The 23,515-nt window shown below is 49.3% G+C and overlaps 1 protein-coding gene across 2 annotated transcripts in view; it reads left to right on the forward strand.

Annotated features, from left to right (window-relative positions):
- LOC147727720 (uncharacterized) overlaps positions 1–23,515 on the forward strand; it is a 155,724-nt gene that overhangs the window by 82,119 nt on the left and 50,090 nt on the right. For both annotated transcript variants that reach the window (XM_086961715.1, XM_086961714.1), the window contains exon 3: positions 22,745–22,855. In XM_086961715.1, coding sequence (XP_086817841.1) covers positions 22,745–22,855 — 111 coding nt within the window. The remainder of the gene's footprint in view (positions 1–22,744; positions 22,856–23,515) is intronic.

The following is a 23,515-nucleotide window of genomic DNA, read 5'->3' on the forward strand; positions in this document are numbered from 1 at the left end:
CCCCCCCACAGACGGACACCACACAAGATTGAAGGTTAACGAGACTTTATAGGCAATTCTTAGGTTACGTTGATATGATACAAGGAGGTCTGGACTCAGGGGTCCCCTCGGTTCTGATCTCTGGTTGAGGAAAAAGGGGTAGCGGGACAGTCTTAGTTGCCAATGAGTTAAATAGCTCTCAATCCTCGAGCTCGGTGTGTTTGCTGATCGGGCCGTGGAGGAGCCAAGCCGGTCCCGAGATGGACGAAGGATGATCGACGGGCCGTGGAGAAGCCAAGCAGGTCCCGGGATGGATGACGGATGGTCGACGGGCCGTGGAGAAGCCAAGCAGGTCCCGGGATGGATGACGGATGGTCGACGGGCCGTGGAGAAGCCAAGCAGGTCCCGGGATGGATGACGGATGGTCGACGGGCCGTGGAGAAGCCAAGCAGGTCCCGGGATGGATGACGGATGGTCGACGGGCCGTGGAGAAGCCAAGCAGGTCCCGATGCAGATGACGGTTACAACGGTCCGCGGCCTCGCCAGCAGATCCGGACGACGATGAAGGATGAAGGTTACGACGGCTGTGGCAGCGCCAACAGGCAGGACGATGGTGCACAGGACAGAGCTACGGCAGCGCCAGTAGTCCGTCCAGGGTGAGTTCCTCTTTACGTCTCTCGACTCCAAGATACAACTGCCTTCCTGCTCTGGAGCTGCCCCAGTTATAGGGCTGGCGGGCTTTGATGTCCGGACCCTCGCACTTGGAGGTCGGGAGGTCCGGGATGAGGGAGTCCAGACACCCAGCGGGGGGGTGGAGCCAGCGCCCGGGGAGGCGATGGGCGAGCGGCACTGGCCGGGGGAGAGCCATCGACACCTCTTTCTCCCATTGACCTGCCAAGTAGCTCGCTCACCTCCTGGGTGGAGGGTGGTGCCGGAATGTCTGAGGCCGGGCTAGGCCCAGGGTTGAGGTCGATCGGGGGCCAGGCGGCCTCGTGATGAAGTGTCCAAGATGGCGGCCCAGGCTGAGCGCATGGGTCGGCAGTGGATCGGGCCCATGAGGTGATCATGTTCGAGGGCAGGTGTCCCTGAGGGGACGTAGGACGTACAATGGTGGTGTGTGGTGCTTGTATGACTGGGCTCGGGCCTGGTCGAGCCGGGGGAGAGCGGCCCGTCATGTGGCCTGTCCAACAGCTTGCTTCCCTGCCCCCTGGCTGTGCTTGCTTCCCTTCCCCCCTGTTCCGTTGTGCTTGCTGCCCCCTGTTCCGTTGTGCTTCATGCCCCCTGTTCCGTTGTTCTTGATGCCCCCTGTTCTGTTGTTCTTGATGCCCCCTGTTCCGTTGTGCTTGCTGCCCCCTGTTCCGTTGTGCTTGCTGCCCCCCCTGTTCCGTCATGCTTGCTGTCCCCTGTTCCGTCGTGCTTGCTGCCTCCTGTTCCGTCGTGCTTGCTGCCCCCTGTTCCGTCGTGCTTGCTGCCCCCTGTTCCGTCGTGCTTGCTGCCCCCTGTTCCGTCGTGCTTGCTGCCCCCTGTTCCGTTGTGCTTGCTGCCCCCTGTTCTGTCGTGCTTGCTTTCCTGCCACCTGTTCTGTCGTGTTTGCTTTCCTGCCCCCTGTTCCGTCGTGTTTGCTTTCCTGCCCCCTGTTCCGTCGTGTTTGCTTTCCTGCCCCTGTTCCGTCGTGTTTGCTTTCCTGCCCCCTGTTCCGTCGTGCTTGATGCCCCCTGTTCCGTTGTGCTTGCTGCCCCCTGTTCCGTTGTGCTTGCTGCCCCCTTTTCCGTTGTGCTTGCTGCCCCCTGTTCCGTTGTGCTTGCTTTCCTGCCACCTGTTCCGCCGTGTTTGCTTTCCTGCCCCCTGTTCCGTTGTGTTGGCTTTCCTGCCCCCTGTTCCGTCATGCTTGCTGCCCCCTTTTCCTTTGGGCTTGCTGCCCCCTGTCCGTTGTGCTTGCTGCCCCCTGTTCCGTTGCGCTTGCTGCCCCCTGTTCCGTTGTGCTTGCTGCCCTGCCCCCTGGCTGTGCTTGCTGCCCTGCCCCCTGGCTGTGCTTGCTGCCCTGCCCCCTGGCTGTGCTTGGTGCCCTGCCCCCTGGCTGTGCTTGGTGCCCTGCCCCCTGGCTGTGCTTGGTGCCCTGCCCCCTGGCTGTGCTTGGTGCCCTGCCCCCTGGCTGTGCTTGGTGCCCTGCCCCCTGGCTGTGCTTGGTGCCCTGCCCCCTGGCTGTGCTTGGTGCCCTGCCCCCTGGCTGTGCTTGCTTCCCTGCCCCCTGGCTGTGCTTGCTGCCCTGCCCCCTGGCTGTGCTTGCTGCCCTGCCCCCTGGCTGTGCTTGCTGCCCTGCCCACTGGCTGTGCTTGCTGCCCTGCCCCCTGGCTGTGCTTGCTGCCCTGTCCCCTGGCTGTGTTTGCTTCCCTGCCCCCTGGCTGTGCTTGATTCCCTGCCCCCTGGCTGTGCTTGCTTCCCTGCCCCCTGGCTGTGCTTGCTTCCCTGCCCCCTGGCTGTGCTTGCTTCCCTGCCCCCTCGAAGTTCTTGCTTCCCTGCCCCCTCGAAGTTCTTGCTTCCCTGCCCCCTCACTGTGCTTGCTCTCCTGTGTTTGTGTGTGGCTCTGGGTGTGTGTGTGTGTGTGGCTCTGAGTGTGTGTTTGTGTGTGGCTCTGAGTGTGTGTGTGTGTGTGGCTCTGAGTGTGTGTGTGTGTTTGTGTGTGGCTCTGAGTGTGTGTGTGTGTGGCTCTGAGTGTGTGTGTGTGTGGCTCTGAGTGTGTGTGTGTGTGTGGCTCTGGGTGTGTGTATGGGGCTCTGGGTGTGTGTGTGTAGGGCTCTGTGTGTGTGTGTGTGGCTCTGGCTCTGGGTGTGTGTGGCTCTGGGTGTGTGTGGCTCTGGGTGGGTGTGTGGCTCTGGGTGTATGTGTGTGGCTCTGGGTGGGTGTGTGGATGTGTGTGTGTGTGTGGCTCTGGGTGGGTGTGTGCGTGGCTCTGGGTGTGTGTGTGGCTCTGGGTGGGTGGGTGTGTGGCTCTGGGTGGGTGTGTGGCTCTGGGTGTGTGTGTGTGGCTCTGGGGGTGTATGTGTGTGTGGCTCTGGGTGTGTGTGTGTGTGGCTCTGTGTGTGTGGATCTGGGTGTGTGTGTGGCTCTGGGTGTGTGTTTGTGTGGCTCTGGGTGTGTTTGTGTGGCTCTGGGTGTGTGTGCCTCTGTATGTGTGTGGGTGGCTTTGTGTGTAAATGCAATAGGTCATGCATTTGCGAGCGATTAGCCTATTGGCATTGCAAATGACAATGCCATTTATTTAACGATTAAGCTATTGGCAATGTAAATGACAATGCCATTTATTTAACGATTAAGCTATTGGCAATGTAAATGACAATGCCATTTATTTAAGATTAAAAATAAAAAAAAGTCATGAGCAATGCCAATAGCTCTACCTTTAATAATGCCGAGACCATTGCATTGTAAATGTTTGTTCTCTTTCACTTTGCTCCATCCCATCATTCCGAGTCTGCTGCCCACCTTTAGCCTGATTCTTTCATCACCTTTCCTGCTTTCCCTACATCACCCAGCCAAGCTTTCTCCCAGCACTGCTGCTCCTCGTCAATATACTGAAGCCCCCCTCTCACTGGCGCTGCTGGCCTTTACCTCTCTCACTCTTATTCTGTTTTTCATGGTTCCCCCCCGCAGCCTGCTCTCTCACAGTTTTCCTCGCTTCTCCACCCTGTTCTCCTCTCTCTCCCAGTTTTCCTCACTCCCCATGCTGCTCTCCTCTCCCAGTTTTCCTCACTCCCCCACCCGATTCTCCTCTCTCTCACAGTTTCCCTCGCTCCCCCATCCTGCTCTCTCTCTCTGTTTTCCTCACTCCCTCACCCTGTTCTCCTCTCTCTCCCAGCTTTCCTTGCTCCTCACCCTGTTCTCTCTTCTAGGTTTCCTCGCTCCCCCACCCTGGTCTCCTCTCTTTCCCAGTTTTCCTCGCTTTCCCATCCCAATCTGCACTCTCTCACAGTTTTACTCACTCCCCCATGCTGCTCTCCTCTCTCTCCCAGTTCCCCGCCCTGTTCTACTCACTTTCCCAGTTTTCCTCGCTTCTCAACCCACCTTACCACTCATTCTCCCAACCTACAGCTCATTCTTCCGTCTGCTCATTCTCCTACCGTACAGTTCATTCTCCCTTCTTCTCATTCTCCCACCCTACAGCTCATTCTCCCTCAGCTCATTCTCCCACTCTTCCACTCATTCTCCCACCCTACAGCTCATTCTCCCTTCCGCTCATTCTCCCACCCTACCGCTCAGTCTCCCCACCGCTCATTCTCTCTTCTGCTCATTCTCCCTACCAATCAATCTCCCACCCTACCACTCATTCTCCCACCCTACCACTCATTCTCCCATCCTACCACTCATTCTCCCACCTCACCACGCATTCTCCCACCTCACCGCTCATTCTCCTACCCTCCTTCTCCCACCCTACCACTCATTCTCCCTACCACTCAGTCTCTCACCCTACCTCATATTCTTCCACCCTACCACAAATTTTCCTACCATACAGCTCATTCTCCCACCCTCATTCCTGTAACGACCGGATTCTTGGACCAGATGGGATCAGCTCCTCAGAGCACCTCCAACCCAGCCGGAACGTAATCACCTCCCTCCTTAGAACGTATTTACGATAGGTATATATATATCTTGTACCTAAGGATGGGGAATTAGCAATATACATGCATAGGTTTTCTACAATATCCCACTCATACCAGTTAGTTTCACGGCGACTTAGGCCCAGACTAGTCTACCCTAAGGCAGTTCTGATTAGTTACCATTACACACTGACCACAGTCAGTGCTCGCTCGGCAAGTCGCAATCCTGCGTGCCTACACACTAGCCTGCAGCCCTAGTGCTCTCTCCCTCACAGCCCGGTCCACAATCCGGCGGACCTACGCACTAGTGTCCCCCCTAGTGTTCTCTCACTCACAGCCCGGTCCACAATCCGCCGGACCTATGCACCAGTGTCTCACCTGGTGTTCTCATTAACGCCGCTTACTAACGACGATCACTTTCCCATGAGTACCTTTGGAAGGAATCTCTCATTGGCTACTCGGGATATGATACTACAATATTAGGAATTACCACAACTTACCAAATTAAAGCATGTACCATCTATTCTTCACATCGAGGGGTCCCTCTCTCCCTCATTGCTCAGTCACCTCTTACCTGACCGGGGATTACATCCGTTCATGAAAACAATGCCTGACTAGAAGACCAGGTTACCCTGATTGAACAAGAATACGAGGCACATGTTGGTTCACTAAGAACTGGGGTATTTTATTACAATGATCATAAAAACACAATACCACACTATAACATATATCCTGCAAAGAAAAGTGAAAGGTTAGAATGTGCACACTATAGACTATGGGCAGAAGTCACCTTATTGACGTGAAGTCCGGGCTCAGCAGTCATCTAGGTTCCCTTCTCGTCTGTGCCTTGGCTCGTCTTAAAGTCACTCTTCAGCAGTCACGAGTACACGTCTGCACCGCTATGCTCTGTCTTCTCTGCTTTCCTCCAAGTCACTGGAACCTTCCTTTTATTAGTTGCAGTCTCTCTCTCTCTGGCCGTTCCGCACTACTCCTCTCTCCTCTTCAATCTTTCTAAGAGAGTATCAGCTTCTTGATCTTTCTCGGACTTCAAAATGGCGACTGTCTGCCTGGAAATAATTAATGGCATTGATGCTAACGGCTAGCTGCCGCCTACAGACTGACTGACTCACTGCCTCACGCTTTCGCTAATATGGAAGCTTGTCCTTTCATGGAAAGTTACGGCCAGTAACCTGCCGCCCACCAAATACTTGTACCTCCCCGTACCAAGGACACGTTCCCAGCCGGCCGGCCTGATGTTGTGTCTTCGGAGTGGAGAAAAATACAGTCTTTCGATAAGGGCCAGCCTGAGCCGGTTCTCTCCAAGCGAACAACACTTCGAAACTAAAACATTACACTGGACCTAGAAGCATCTCAAGCTGCCGGGGCAGAAAGCAAGATGGAGTCTCTCCCGTTTGAGGCCTACAAGGCCCGAAATAAGCATAACTCCATAGAAGGTATACTAACACTCTTGCAAAAGGACGGATTATCACTAATACTAATGAATCTATCCCCTAATATAAGTTTATAAGCCCTGATCTAAGGAAAAGGGTACGAAAGTGCATTACTGTGCCTTATGAATAGGCCCTGTCTATAGTTCTAATCCTTGCACTAGAATGATAATAGACTAGAGTCACATCCAATCATCCTCCCTCAAAGGAGGGCCGAAAAAGTCGGTCAGAACAATTCCCCATCCTGCAGCTCATTCTCCTTACCGCTCATTCTCCAGCCCTACCACTCATTCTCCCTACCCCTGTTTCTCCTACCCCCTCAATCTTCCACCCTACCGCTCATTCTCCCACCCTCCTGTTTTCCTGCCCTACCACTCATTCCCCACCCTACAGCTCATTCTCCCATCCTACTTCTCATACCTTTGCCCTACTGCTCTTTCTCCCTCCCTACTGCTCATTCTCCCACCCTACAGCTCATTCTCCCATCCTACTTCTCATACCTTTGCCCTACTGCTCTTTCTCCCTCCCTACTGCTCATTCTCCCACTCTACCTCTCATTCTCCCACCCTCCTGCTCATTCTCCCTACCGCTCATTCTCTCACCATCATCCTCCCATCCTGATTCTCCCTACGGCTCATTCACCCACTCCATCGTTAATTCTCCCACCCTGCCACTCATTCTCCCTACCTTTAATTCTCCCACCCTACCACTCATTCTCCCTACCCCTCATTCTCCCAACTACTGCTAATTCTCCCCTTTGCTCATTTTCCAATCTGACTTCTCATTCACCCACCCCACCGCTCATTCTCCCACCCTAATTCTCATTCTCCCACCCTCCTCTGCATTCTCCCTACCGCTCATTCTCTCACCCGCATTCTCCCACCCTCATTCTCCCTGCGGCTCATTCACCCACCTTATTGTTAATTCTCCCACCCTACCACCCTACGCCCGGGTAAGACCTAGGGACATCAGCGCTCCTGAGGCGGAAGCCGGGAGCTAGTTTGTGATTAGCTGTTTTTAATAATATTGTATTGACGTGTTTTTAAACTGTGCACACTTACATCTTTAATTTGCACTTGACATTCAGACCCCTTCCTGAGGCTATCAGTATTTACCTACCTCGCGCCTCGCTCGCTCAGGGACTCTCAGCTCCTACCTAGCCGAGTTGGGCATTGGATTCTCGGGACCCACAGGGGCCGATTCAACTTAGCGGCCATCTTGAGCGAGGACGAGGTTGCCGCGCTAGTTGTTGCGAGGCAGGGCTGGTTCACGCGGCGCTGAAGCGCATATATTGAAACGGTTATCCTACGCGCTAGCGTACGCGTTTGTGGACGCGCCATACCGCGCCAAAGGAGCGCCTAAGGAGAGCCCGTCTGTGCCCGTCCGTGCCTACCCTTCATACCAGCGTAAGTTACAGTGGAGAACTTCTCAGATCATTTAGAGGAAGGGCTAGGGATATTTGCCCTGGGGATATACTTTTAGAGGAGGTAGCGGCCCCATGTCCCTACTGCAAGCCTCTTAACCCCAGGAGCTGCAATATAGATAGTTTTTCACTCGTCCTGATTAATTGTCGCTCTCTTCCAAGGCATACCACTGAAATCAACTTGCTCCTGGACGAACGAGATTTTGACGTTCTATTTTTAACTGAGACATGGCTGACTGATGACTCAGACCCACACTTAGTGCAAGCGCTACCACCCAAGTACTCCATTGCTAGACAGGACCGTATGTCCGGTCGAGGAGGAGGTGTGGCGATTATTTATAAAAACAACTTCAGATGTAGAACCTCGGAGAGTCCACTTATGGACTGTGAGAGTATTGGTTTTTCTATATCCTTCTCACCCACCTGCACCTTTTCTGGGATCCTGGTTTATAGACCCCCAGGCGATTCCCATGATTTCTGCAACAATCTTTTAGATAAGATCTCTCTCGTCATCAGTAGTACCCCTAATTTTACCATCTTGGGTGACCTTAATGTTCACCTGGATGAAGTCAATGCCATGCCATCGCAATGCCTGTTGGATACCCTGAGAGTGGTGCACCTGGAACAAATCGTGGACAGTCCCACTCATATAGGTGGGCACCTATTAGACCACTTCTTCACCAATCTTGGAAATATAGTATGCGCTCAGCCCAGTTTTGTACCATGGTCAGACCATGCACTACTGTCCTTCATGTGGTCTCCAGTAACACAGACCCACAAGGCCTCCATTCTAAAGAAGGTTAGTCGAGTATGGTCTAGATTACCAACTGAAAAATGGGAGGCAGCCCTGAAAAGCTGTCCGCCCGCCCCCCATGAGGACCCGGTTGCAGCTAATGAAGCCTTTGATCAGTGGATCAACTCCACACTAGATCCTATTCTGCCAAAAAAAGAGCTACGGCATAGAGAGGGTCCCAATAAACAACCATGGTATTCCAGGGAACTTAAGGAACACAAACAACTGTGTAAACGTGCGGAAAGGAAGTGGAGAAAGAACTACGCAGTTGCTGCGAAAAATGAATATAGGTCATCTCTGAGATCCTACAAAAAGCTAATAAAAACCACACAAGCCGCATACTATCAGAGCAAAATTGCGGAAGCAGCTAACGCCCCCAGGGAAATTTTTAAAATCTTTCAATCCCTGGCAACCACACCCAGGACTATCAGTCCTGTCCTGAATCCACAGAAACACTGTGATGAGTTAGCTATCTTTTTCGCATCTAAGGTGTCTAACATCTATTCCGGCTTTGCACCAGTGACAGATACCCCAGACAATTGGAAGAGTGGAAAAAAGGGGGACCTGGACATAGACTCTAACCCATCTGTAGATCTCAAAGCCTTCCCTCCATTGGATCTGGCTGAAGTGGATAGTCTCCTTAGTAATCTTAAATCTGGCTCCCCGTTAGATGCTGCTCCCCCGGCAGTTCTTAAACAGGTATCAGGGACAGTATGCCCTGTGATAACGCAGGTCATTAACGCGTCTCTGGCCTCCGGTGTAGTGCCCCCCAAGTGGAAGAAGGCTAAGGTCAGAGCTTTGCTCAAGAAACCTAGCTTAGACCCTGAAGACTTGGCCAACTATAGGCCCATCTCACTATTACCAACTATCAGCAAAATAGCTGAAAAATATGTGAATCAGGTCCTATCTTCCTTTATTGAATCCACGGAAGGATTACACCCCACCCAGACCGGGTTCAGAGCAAAACAAGGAACAGAGACAGCCCTGGTAGCAGTAGTGGAGGCAGTTAGGGGTATTGTGGATGCAGGAGGCTGTGCTGCGGTGGTCCTGTTGGACCTCAGCGCAGCTTTCGATACAGTAAACCACTCTCTTTTGCTGCATCGGCTGCATCTTACAGGAGTCTCAGGAGTGGCTATCAAATGGCTCCATTCTTTCTTATCAGACAGAAGCTTCTCTGTCTTTGAGGGAGAGGTGTCATCCAGCCAGCTGCAACTGAATCACGGCGTTCCCCAGGGCTCCTCCCTCAGCCCAACTCTGTTTAATATCTATACGAGACCTTTGGCTGAGGTGGTTCTTCCCTGGGGAATCCAACTCGTTACCTACGCCGATGACACGCAGCTGGTGGTTTCCTTGGTGAGGAACGATGTTGTAAATCAGGGGATCAACAATCTGACCCCGTGTCTCACCAAGGTTCTGGAATGGATGACCTCCTCCTTTTTAAAGCTAAATGGGGCCAAAACGGACATCATGCTCCTGGGTTACAAAGCCCCAATTAATCTTGACCCTTGGTGGCCTCACTGCCTAGGACCCCCCCCAGCACCTAAGACTCATATAAAAAGCCTGGGGATCTGGTTAGATTCCTCCCTAGGATTTCACTACCAGGCAAAAAAGGTAGCCGCAACCTGTTACGGGCTGCTGAGAGTCTTAAAAAAAGTGTTAGACCTTCTGCCATTCGAAGCCAGAAGACTGCTAGTCCAGTCGCTGATTATGTCACGGCTGGATTATGCAAACGCCGTCTATATGGGGCCCCCAGTCGGCACCATAGAAATTCTGCAATCTGTACAGAATTGTGCTGCTCGACTGCTCATGAAAGTCCCCAAAAGATGTTCAGCGAAAGCCGCACTTCAATCCCTGCACTGGCTATCCATCAAGGGAAGGATTACATTTAAGACCATGTGCCTGGCGCATAAGTCCATCCATGGTGCTGGCCCGCCTATTCTGGATCCCCTCTTTCGTCGCCACCAATCAGTGAGATCTTTGAGATCCAACCAGCGGAAATTGCTGGTAGTTCCCAGGATGAAGCTGGCCCGGAAGGATGGCCGTCGGCTTTCTGTGCATGCAGCTAAAGAATGGAACGCACTCCCAGATGTCATCAGGCATGAGTCAAACCACCTTGCTTTCAGGAAGCGCTTAAAGACACACCTTTTCCAATAGTGTCTTTATTTTCCTTTGTCTTACAGCGCTGGGATGCTCAAGAGTAGCCATGCGCTATAGAAGAAGGTATTCATTCATTCATTCTCCCTACCTTTAATTCTCCCACCCTACCACTCATTCTCCCACCCTACAGCTCATTCTCACACCCTACAGCTCATTCTCACACCATACCCCTCATTCTCCCAACCTACTGCTCATTCTCCCAACCTACTGCTCATTCTCCCACCCTACTGCTCATTCTAACAACCTACCGCTCATTCTCCCTACTGCTCAGTCTCCAACCTGACTGCTCAATCACCCACACTCCCGCTCATTCTCCCACCCTCCTGCTCATTCTCCCTACCGCTCATTCTCTCACCCTCATCCTCCCACCCTGATTCTCTCTACGGCTCATTCACCCACTCCATTGTTAATTCTCCCACCCTGCCAGTCTTTCTCCTTACCTTTAATTCTCCCACCCTACCACTCATTCTCCCTACCCCTCATTCTCCCAACTACTGCTAATTCTCCCCACCGCTCATTCTCCAATCTGACTGCTCATTCACCCACCCCACCGCTCATTCTCCCACTCTACCGCTCCTTCTCCCTCCCTACTGCTCATTCTCCCACTCTACCGCTCCTTCTCCCACCCTCCTGCGCATTCTCCCTTCCGCTCACTCTCTCACCCTCATTCTCCCTGCGGCTCATTCACCCACCCTATTGTTAATTCTCCCACCCTACCACTCATTCTCCCTACCTTTAATTCTCCTACCCTACCACTCATTCTCCCACCCTGCAGCTCATTCTCACACCCTACAGCTCATTCTCACACCATACCCCTCATTCTCCCAACCTACTGCTCATTCTCCCACCCTACTGCTCATTCTAACAACCTACTGCTCATTCTAACAACCTACCGCTCATTCTCCCTACTGCTCAGTCTCCAACCTGACTGCTCATTCACCCACCCTACTTCGCATTCTCCCACCCTATCGCTTATTTTCCCTACCGCTCATTCTCCCACCCTACCACTCATTCACCCACACTACCACTCATTCTCCCACCCTAGCCCGCATTCTCCCACCCTACCACTCATTCTCCAACCTCACTGCTTATTCACCCACTCTACCGCTCATTTTCCCTCCCTACCGCTCATTCTCCCACCCTACCGCTCATTCACCCACCCTACCGCTCATTCACCCACCCCACCGCTCATTCTCACACCCTAATGCTCATTCTCCCTCCCTACTGCTCATTCTCCCACTCTACCGCTCATTCTCCCACTCTCCGGCGCATTCTCCCTTCCGCTCACTCTCTCACCCTCACTCTCCGACCCTCATTCTCCCTGCGGCTCATTCACCCACCCTATTGTTAATTCTCCCACCCTACCACTCATTCTCCCTTCCTTTAATTCTCCCACCCTACCACTCATTCTCCCACCCTGCATCTCATTCTCACACCCTACAGCTCATTCTCACACCCTACCCCTCATTCTCCCAACCGACTGCTCATTCTCCCACCCTACTGCTCATTCTAACAACCTACCGCTCATTCTAACAACCTACCGCTCATTCTAACAACCTACCGCTCATTCTCCCTACTGCTCAGTCTCCAACTTGACTGCTCATTCACCCACCCTACTGCGAATTCTCCCACCCTATCGCTCATTTTCCCTACCGCCCATTCTCCCACCCTACCACTCATTCATCCACACTACCGCTCATTCTCCCACCCTAGCGCGCATTCTCCCACCCTACCACTCATTCTCCAACCTCACTGCTTATTCACCCACTCTACCGCTCATTTTCCCTCCCTACCGCTCATTCTCCCACCCTACCGCTCATTCACCCACTCTACCGCTCATTCTCCGACCCTAGCTTTTAAAAAAAAAATTTATTTGGGCACGTTGATATTAAGTGATTTTACTGAAGCACGGAACGTTGAACCGACGCTGACTAGAACCTAGGTGTCCCGACTTTTAAAGTCAGCAACTCTGACAAAAAGACTCCGCTTTCATTCTCGTATGGCTTGTTCCCCTTAGCACTGTCAGCGTTCTTATGGCGGTGTAAAGCGCTATACAAACAAGCATTTAAAATGCAATAGGTCTCGCCTTTCATTAAGTTAAAGCCATTTGCTTTGCTATACAATACCATTAGCAAAACAAATGGCTTTAACTTAATCAAAGGCGAGGCCTATTGCATTTTCAATGCTTGTTTTAAAAGAGGGTCCAAATTAATATCCCAAATTGTCCCAACTTCCGTCGCAATAGTTATCCCTAAGTATGTGTATGTGGCTGCCTCCATCCTCCGTGGATCCTGACATGGCATGGTACTGGCACAGATAAATTTGGTGTTATCAGTGTTTAAACCATAGCCTGACTGCCTTCCAAATTCCGAAGCCAGCATTTCAATCCTTCCTATTGCTCTTAGTGGATCAGGGGTGACAACTGCAATGTTGTCGGCATAAGCTAACTCTTTGATATTGTAATCCTGACCACTATCGGTTTGATTGCCTGATCGTTCAGCATTGATCTAATTAAGGGGTCTATATAGAGTGCAAAGAGGATAGGGGAGCACGAACAGTCCTGCCTCGTGCCACAAGCGATCTTAACCCTACCTGACTCACCATTACTGTATTTTTGCGTAAGATTGAACATATATTGCTTGGATGGCAGTTAATATTCGTGAGCCAAAGCCATTAGATCTTAAGTTCTTCCATAGGTATGCCCATTCTACTTGGTCAAACGCTTTCTGCGCATCCAGCAATATCAAAGACATCTGCTCGCCTGTAGCTTCCGCTATGTTAAATAATGAGATTACCCTTCGGACGTGATCAGTTGTTCCTCTGCCCAGAATAAAGCCATGTTGCTGTGGGCTCACTAGGGAAGCAATTATCCTTGATAGTCTGAGTGCGCTAATCTTGGAATATGATGTTTGTGGCATATGAGCTGCAGATCGTACACTATGCATTAGATCGCCACCTGGTGTTGGGCTCGGATGATTGCAGGTTGTTGTCTTCTTGGAGAAGTCTTTGTAGTCACGATTTAGGTGACTCCTCCCTTGGACAATACTGCGCATGGGCATCGGCTCCATCCTTAGATTGTTTTTTCCGCCACTGGGTTCGGATGAAAGTTTCTCCGCTCCGGCTAGAAAAACTTTTTCAGCAACTTCGAAGCGCAAAAACTTCCTAGAACTAATATCGACATCGAATACAACTTTCAACGCCATCGACTCGTTTCCGGTTCATCGAGGCGGGCCGCTGGGGCTATCGACGCCGTGCGGCCTACACCACATGGAAAGAACTCAGTTCAAGAAATGCCCGGTATGCCGAGCAAAATTTCCACATAGCGATCATCACGAGGTTTGCAACCTCTGTCTATCGCCGGATCACAACGAGTCGACCTGCACAGACCATCCGGGATCGGAGGGCCCGTCGACACGAAATGAGGAGATCAGCCCCAGCACCGGAGGATATCTTCAACAACGAGGTTCCGCTCGTTCCGGAAGCAGATTCGCCTGATATCCAGATTATATCAGAGGCAGAGGACTCAGATGACTCGATTCCATCATGTCAACCCGTGAGTACTTCTGCCCCTGCACCACATGCACTGCCCAAGCCAAAGGCGAAGGTCAGCACTCCGCCCAAGGGGCCCAGTCGAGACCAAGTACTTCCTCCTAAAGCCCAGCCTTCGAGCTCGGCTCCGAGGAAAACAACTACGCCTTCAGGTGCTTCGGCACCGAGCAAACCACAGGTGCCGATTCCACCACCTGCATCGGCACCGAAACACAAAGATCCTTCGACGCCAAGGTCGAAAGACCCTTCGGCACCGAAAGCGAAAGAGCCTTCGGCACCAAAAGCGAAAGATCCTTTGATGCCGAAACCTAAAGAGGTACAGGCACCGAAAGAAGCTCCGGCTCCGAAGCCGTCCACTTCCAAACCTAAAGAGGGAAAGCCAGCGCCCGACGCCACAAAGGCGACGAGGCCAGCTTCCACTCCGAAGACTCCCGCTCCGGTGCCAACACCCACAAAGCTTGATTCCGAGGTTCCTAAGCCCTCGGACACGCCTGCTAAACCGAAACGAACAACTTCGGCACCGAGAGCTTTGCCACAGGACGCTGTAACACCTCCCAAGGCAAAACGTCGAAAACAACCTCTATCGGAACCGAAAAAGTCGATGCCGAAGAAGGTTGTAGAGGAAGAAGAACTGTTTAGACCAGATCCTAAACAAAAGAAGATCTACATAAACCCAAAGACTGGACATGTAGACCAGCAGAAACACCACCTCCATCTGTGGTTCCTGCCAAGAAGGACTGTGCAACTTCTCCTATGCACCCTCCCTCTCCAGTCTCTCCTTCCTTTCCTGTCCCTCCTTACATATCACCTCAAATCTCTCCTGTCCCCTCGCCTGCATCATCACATTCACCACAGACTGATGAGGAGTATGACTCAGGTGGTGGGGAGGATCCACAGGCGGACCCAAATACATATCCTCTAGATGAGGATGTCTATACTTTTCCACCACATAATGTGCCTGATATCCCTGATCAACAGTTATACCTGTCAAAGCCTTCTCCTCCAGAAGACAGCATTGGTTTTAATCACCTCTTACACAGAGCTGCTCTTTACCACAATGTCACAATGCATTCTGATGACATTGAAGAGGAGTTTCTGTTAGATACATTTGAGCCATCACACAGATCTACTCAAATTCTTCCCATGATCAAAGGAGTCATTAAGCATGCTCCAGAAATATTCAAAGATCCTGTACGCACTAGGGTACTAAATCCATGAATAGAAAAGAAATATAGGCCTGCACCCGCTGATTCAACCTATATTAAAGCACACCCTCCATTAGATTCCTTAGTAGTGTCCAATGCAAGAAAACGAGCGAATTCACAGACTTCTGGTGAAACGCCCCCACCTGACAAGGAATCCAAAGTTATTGATGCGTCAGGTAAAGGAATAGCGGCACAAGCTACAAATATATGGCGCATTGCAAATACGCAAGCCCTTCTATCACGTTATGACAGGGCTCATTACGACCAATTAGAGACACTACTACAACACCTTCCAGATCAATATAAAGATCAGGCAACAGAGCTTATACAAGACGGCACATTAATTTCAAATTCCTCAATAAAATGTGCCCTAGATGTCGCAGACACAGCTGCTAGAGCCATAAATACTAGTGCCATACTCCGAAGACATGCGTGGTTGCAAGAGGTACAAACCACTATCCTGAACCAGCCTTTTAACCAAACCCAATTATTTGGCCCAGAAGTAGACACTACACTGGAGAAAATGAAAAAAGACACAGACACTGCAAAGTCAATGGAAGCTCTACAGTCCACACAGACTAGAGGTTCTTTTTGTCGCTCCTTTTATAGAGGAGGCTCCAAACAAACTGGAGCAGACACAACAACATCTTTCAAGACGCAAGCACAAACATCCTCTAACAAAGGGTATTTTAGAGGAGGATACAGGGGCAATAATAACAAAGGAAGAGGATGCAGTAACAACAGCAATCGCTCCTCCTCCACAACTAAACAGTGACTTTCCTCTGCTCCCCCACCCGCATTCCAATCCTGTGGGGGGGGGGGGGGGGGGGGGGGGGGGGCAGATTAACACAGTTCCTGACTGTCTGGAACTCTATCACTACGGATAGGTGGGTGAGACAGATTATCCAACATGGCTACTGCCTAGAACTTACAGCAACCCCCCCAAATATACCACCCAGGCAGCGTCCTATGTCTACAGATCACCTGACTCTGCTTCAACAAGAATTTCTAGCACTTCTACAAAAAGATGCTATTCAACTAGTCCCATTAGAGGAACAAGGGACAGGGGGTTTACTCGCTGTATTTTCTAATTCCCAAAAAGGATGGGACACTGAGACAAATTCTTGACCTCCGGCCCCTCAATCATTACATACAATCAGATCATTTTCATATGACCACTCTGCAACAAGTGCTCCCACTACTGCAACAAGGCGATTTCCTTTCAACACTAGACCTAAAGGACGCCTATTTTCACATCCCAATACATCCTGCTCACAGGAAGCACTTACGGTTTGTAATACAAGGACAACCCTATTAGTTTAAAGTCCTTCCGTTTGGTGTCACAACAGCACCACGGGTGTTCACAAAGTGCTTAGCAGTAGTAGCAGCACATCTCAGAAGACAACAGATACACGTCTTCCCTTATTTGGACGATTGGCTCATAAAAGCCAAGTCATTCCACCAATGTGTACAACACACTCAGCAGACAATTAGGGTTTACGATCAACTACACAAAGTCGCACCTAGAGCCTTCGCATGTGCATCAGTATCTAGGAGCTACCATAAACACGTCTACAGCTCTAGCGTATCCCAGTCCAGCCAGGATACAGAGCATTCAAGCCTTGGTCTCCACTTTCCAACACCAACAGTCTCTCCAAGCAAGAGTGTTCATGAGGTTAATAGGCATGATGGCGTCTTGCGTCTTGCATCTTCATAGTTCATAGTACCACATGCAAGACTGCAAATGCGTCCATTACAAGAAGGCCTGGCACAACAGTGGAATCAGGCTCAGGCTCAGGGTCAGCTCACAGACCTGGTGTGGGTAGACAGCCGTACGCATCGCTCTCTGCAGTGGTGGAACACCAAAAACTTGACAAGAGGACGGCCATTCCTCGAGCATGTTCCACAGATAGTGCTCACAACAGACGCATCCCTCACAGGATGGGGAGCCCATCTCTTACACCACACTATTCAAGGTCGATGGAACAACCAGCAAAAGCTGTTCCATATCAACCATCGAGCTGCTAGCGATATTCTTAGCACTCAAAAATTTCCAGCTTCAAGTACAAAACAAAGCTGTCTTAATCCGGACGGACAATATGACAGCAATGTACTATATACAAAAACAGGGGGGGACACACTCTCTGCAACTGTCCCAGCTCGCACAGAACATTTGGAGATGGCCATTCCGCAAAACATATATCTGTTAGCGGAACACCTTGCAGGGGTTCACAATCAGATAGCGGATCTGTTAAGTCGGCAGTCACAACAGATTCACGAATGGGAGCTACATCCACAAGTTCTTCAGCCTTCTTCCAACAGTGGAGGCACCCACACATAGATCTGTTTGCCACCCACGAAAATGCAAAATGCCCAACGTTCGCCGCCAGGTTCCCACACCCACAGTCCAAGGGCAATGCAATATGGATGAACTGGTCATACAGATTTGCGTACGCTTTTCCGCCTCTCCCCCTCATTCCACTAGTGGTGCGCAAGCTCAAACAAGTCTCTCAAGATCATACTGGTAGCTCCCACATGGGCACGCCAGCCGTGGTTCACCACACTACTAGACCTCTCTCTCTGGTTCCACATCTGAAGTTACAGCTCACACCCTCGCTGTTAACACAGAACCATGGAGAAATCAGACACCCAGACCCAAACCAACTGAATTTAGCGATCTGGCTCCTGAAGTCTTAGAGTTTGGTTATCTTAACCTACCACCAGACTGCATGAATATCATTAAAGAGGCCAGAAGACCTACTACCAGAGCGTGTTATGCCGCTAAATGGAAAAGATTTGCAATTTATTGCAAACATAATCACATTGATCCACTGGATGCTTCAATCCAAAATATCATCTGTTACCTTTTACATCTACAAAGGTCTAATTTGGCATACTCTTCCATACGCCTACATCTTGCAGCAATTGCAGCCTACTTACAAAACAGGCAACACCTGTCTCTTTTTAGGCTACCTGCAATCAAAGCATTTATGGAAGGATTAAAGAGAATAATCCCTCCCAGGCTGCCACCTTCTCCAGTATGGAACCTAAATCGTGTCCTTACGAGACTCGTGGGACCCCCTTTTGAGCCTCTGCATAAATGTGAACTGCAATTTCTCAGATGGAAAACTGCTTTCCTTGTTGCCATCACCTCTCTCAGAAGAGTAAGTGAAATACAAGCGTTCACTATACAAGAACCATTTTTCAAATACATCCCAATAAAGTGGCTCTCAGATCTAATCCAAAATTTCTCCCAAAGGTTATCACACCTTTTCACCTAAACCAATCTGTAGAGTTACCTGTGTATTTCCAAAACCCAGACTCTGTAGCAGAAAGGGCCTTACGCACATTAGATGTTAATAGAGCTCTACTATACTACACAGATAGAACTAAATCCTTTAGAAAGACAAAACAATTGTTTGTATCTTTCTCTCCTCCACACAAAGGCAACCCTATCTCTAAAGGGGGGATTGCCAGGTGGATTGTAAAGTGTATACAGATCTGCGATCAAAAAGCTAAACGCACACTAACAGTTCCTCCTAGAGCACACTCCACTCGCAAACTAGGAGCCTCTATGGCTTTCTTAGGAAATATACCATTGGAGGACATATGTAAGCCAGCAACATGGTCGACACCACACACCTTCACTAAACACTATTGTGTTGACCTGCAAGCCAAACAGCAAGCTGCAGTAGGCAAGGCTGTCCTTAGAACACTATTTCAGACTACTGCAATGGATACAAGCGACCACCGCTAGGGGAGACACTGCTGCACAATCAATGCATAGTGTACGATCTGCAGCTCATATGCCTCGAACGGAAAATGCTACTTACCAGTGTGCATCTGTTCTTGGCATGTAGAGCTGCAGATTCGTACATGCCCTCCCGCCTTCCCGGACTTGTATCCATTCCAGTTCTCATCTTACTTAGATGCACACGCATGGACATCCTTTTTTCTTACTGTATCTCTACTAACTCCATCATTTCCCATCATGGCGAAAAACAATCTAAGGATGGAGCCGATGCCCTTGCGCAGTATTGTCCAAGGGAGGAGCCACCTACATCGTGACTACAAAGACTTCTCCAAGAAGACAACAACCTGCAATCATCCGAGCCCAACACCAGGTGGCAATCTAATGCATAGTGTACAAATCTGCAGGTCTGCATGCCAAGAACAGATGCATACTGGTAAGTAGCATTTTCCTTCTCATCAGCATTTATCAATGAGATTGGTCTGTATGAAGCTTGATCCTCTGCGTCCTTCCCCAGGAAGGTAACCATGTTGGTTTCCTGCCAGGATTGGGGCCGGATCCCCTTCTGTTGTACAGCTAAAAATAAATCTAGCAGAAGAGGGGCCAATTCTATCTGTAAGGCTATATAGATCTCCATCGGGATCTCATCTGGGCCTGAGACCATCGACTTCAATGCCTCAATGACCTCATTCAATGAGATGTCTTCTTCTAACTCCTGAATCTGAGGGGGGATATCCTCCATTTCTTTACCTATTGTCATTGGTTCACAGTCCCTAGAGCTATACAAATCCTGGTAAAAATCAGTAACTATTTTTAATATGTCTGGGGGATCAGTAGCTATTTTACCATCATTCCCTCTTAACTTTAAGATATTATTTGCTGTTGCCCTTTGTTTTAGTCGAAATGCCAGATGTTTACCCGTCATCTCTCCATATTCCCAATTATCCCGCATACCAGTTTGAAACCAACAGTGCTTTTAGGGCTTTGAAGACTTGTGGCTTCCTCCCCTCATGCCCTCCCCTAGCCGGGCCACATGCATCCAGATGGATATTAAAATCACCACAGATAATCAGGGGCGTTGGCCAGGAAGCCAGTTCAATTTTTAGTTCTGAGAGCAGATCCGCGCCATCTAGATTTGACCCATAGGTTGTACATATTGTAAAGCCACTGGTAATTACAGCAATTGCCCATCTACCCCACTTATCCGACTGTGTTTACTTAATGGGTGGCATCCGGTTAGATACATGAATTGCAACCCCTCTGGTATTGATGGACTGAGATGAGCAAATTACCTGGGTGTACCCTGGGATGGCATTGAGCCCTCTCTTCTGCCAGGGGATATGAGTCTCTTGTTGGCATATGATATCGGCACCTAGTCCTCGCAGCACCTCTCCTGCCCTGCCTCTCTTGCCCCTATCATTCAGCCCCCCAATATTTACTGTACAAATAGTCATCCTACCCATGCCTGCGACTTCCTTGGTGTCTAAATTGCCCCTTGAACTGCTCCCTTAAGCTCCCTCTGGTCCACATCTTTATTTGCGACAATACTTTGCTTTTCTGGATTTTATGACATTTTTTACCCTCCCTCGCCAACCTCCCACCCTCCCTCTCCCCCCTACCCCTACCCCCACCCTCGACTCCACCCCTCCTCCCTGCTTTGTGAAGCAACAGACCTATCTAGGTCTGTGTGTGATGAGTGGTGGTTCCCTCCCTTATGGTGACATATATAATACAAATTTGTGACTTTATGCCTCCCATGTACCTACCATTTCTCACCTCTCCCTCAGCTACGATTCCCTACCCCATCTATCCTGCTCAAGGCCGTAAGCAGACGATACATTTTTTTTTTAAAACCCATTCTAGACAAAAATGATCAAACGGTCAGTATGCAAATGTCACTCAATAGTCCTGATTACTCCTAAAAGATTCCAGGTGTTTTCTACCCCAAAGTACATGAAGCTAGAGAGAAAGTAGAAAAAAAGGGGGCAACTCCCCCCTGCATTTAAAAACTCATTGACCTTGATCTCCGACGTAAAGAATCTAGTTTGAGCCTTCCAGATTACTTTCAGTCGGGCCGGGTTTAGAAGGAAGGCTTGTGCCCCCTTCTCCTGGAACTGGGTGATCACTGTGATGATGTGGCTAAATTCTGGCCTGGTGAAGTATGAGTACCCATCTGCCGCCTGCTGTGCTTTTGGTCTAGCCTTCTCGAACACGTTTTGTCTCAGCAGATAGTTACCAAAATAGACCAAGAATGCCCGCTGTTTGGCGTCTGGACGGGCTGGCTGCCATATATTAAATAGAACTCGGCGTACCCTTTGTATTTCCTTGGGCCATTTCCACCCTTCCAGTTCTGGAAAGGATTTCTCCAGTAACTGAACCATACATAGTCGTGCATCTGATCCCTCCTTTTTGATCAGGCATAAAGTGTTATGGGGCACCCCAGTGGAATGAGGGTGCCATAGAAATGTGAAATACAATTCCGTATAAGCATGTTGATCGTTATGCTTCGAGCGATCGTGAAATACACATCTTAATAGGCCTGCCTAGATTCCCTGTTAAATGTGGTTAAGCAGCCTTTAACCCCCCCCCCCCCCACCACCAAATGCACGATGTGCATCATTGTAATTCTGATGTCCAAATTATGACGTTCATTGAATCTTATTTGATTGACTTGCCCTTCCATCGCCTCTATGGTCCCACGTGCTGCTCCATGTGACTTCACTATGACTTTACTATTCTGAATGAGTCGTATAAAAATAGGGCACTGTTTTTATGAGCTTTGCTCCTGATTTGCAGAAGGGAAGGAATGCTGCAGTGGGGCAGCAGTCACCTGACTGGGCAGCCAGTGGGCTTCTGTCTGATTACTCACATCAGGGGGTTTGCACCTGTGTAAGTGCAGTCTGCATTTACACTGTCTCTGGCAGAGAATAGTACTAGTGGACTCACCCTTCATTGAGCCAAGTTATGGAAAGCTCATCAACCTAGGTTGCATTTCTGCGCCTGGTGTGTGTTTTTTTCATGCAAGGGGCTTGTCTTGGAAAACTTTTTATATATATCCTGTAACTTTTAGTTTTTCCAAAGTGTAAGGAGAAATCTGTGGGTTTTCTATTTAGTTTGCAAGTAAACTCCTTTGCTAAGGAAGTAGTTGCCGATCTCTTAAATCAAGATTGCAGATGTCCTTGCTTGGCATTGCAAACCAAAAGAAATGTAGCCCGAGAGATTAAAACACGGGACTATTGAATTGGACACTTCTCTGCAATGCCACACTTTCTTGTTTTCTCTGCTGTGATTTTCTCCTTGTAAATTTAAAGTGCTTGTTTAGCCCTTTTAATTTTCTCCAGGTTATAAACTAGTTGTTTTATGTCTTTTTTTGTAACCATTTTTAAGGGTTAATATGACTGTTGCAAAGAATGTGTACCACGCAGATCACAGCAGTTTATTTTATGTGTATAGCACTGTGGATTTCTGCTTTTGTCAGAGAGATCCTTTTGTTACTGTGCAGTTCACAATTTACAATAGTAATCTGGCGCAGTGAGCTAATAACTGCCATCAAAGAGCTGCATGCAAACACACTCCTGCATGCAGTCATCTATTCAAACATCTAGGGCAGGATTACCAAAAATGCCGATGGGTCTTACTCTTATAGTATTACTGACTGTCTCACAAATTTCAAAAATAAAGCCAGGACTTGGCGCGGCATGGCAAAACACTTATAAGGCCCGACCTATTGGCTATGCCAATGCTTGTTTTATTTGTTTTCTCTAAATGTATACTACTTTTTAGATTACCTGCTGCTTCGAGAAGACCTGTATGTGAATTGTAATTTTCTGTTTACTCTTTTTACTAGGTCCTCTCATTACCACCACTATTGTTTCAATAAGAGCTAAAGAAATTGAAGATCTGTGCCCTGTGAACAACCAAGATTTGAAGAGAAAGTGCAGTATTAACCTTTCCCCACGTGAGTGAGATATATATACCAGCTGAGAATCATATATATACACACACTTAAAAAACCAAAATTTGCAGGGACATAATAGTCCAGAAACAACATTAAAAAACGCTTAGAAATGCACAGAAAGAAACAAAGGTTACAGGGACGTTCTAGTTGGGTTCAGATTTTACTCTTACAAAAACATTGAAATTCAGCAGTTATAGTTACCTGAGCTAACTATAACTTACGGCCCCATAATACACTGCTTATGACCTCACATATTGCATCACTCATGACCTGGTCAGTGACATCACTGATGACATCATCTATTGATTGAGTGCTTTCTAAAGTTTATGAGTGTTAAACATATCTACTAATCTACTACAAAAGTTAGATTAGTATACTAAGTGTACTACTAATGAGTGATACTATTTCTAGCATATGTGATCTGAGTGGCTGTGTGACTGTCTGTATCAGTGTGTGATTGGGTGCCCGAGGGGCTGTATGGGTGTGTGAGTGCATGCATGAGTGGCTGTATGGGTGAGTGATTGGGTGTCTGACTAGCACTGTGGGTGTGTGTGAGTGGGTGTGTGTGAGCGGTTGTCAGATTGGTTGTATGGGTGTGTGAGTGGTTTAGTGGGTGTGTGAGTGGTTGTAGATGTGTGAGTGGGTGTATGGGTGTATGGG

Source organism: Lissotriton vulgaris, chromosome 3_1 (genome assembly GCF_964263255.1).
Source record: "Lissotriton vulgaris chromosome 3_1, aLisVul1.2, whole genome shotgun sequence".
In the NCBI taxonomy this organism is placed as follows: domain Eukaryota; kingdom Metazoa; phylum Chordata; class Amphibia; order Caudata; family Salamandridae; genus Lissotriton; species Lissotriton vulgaris.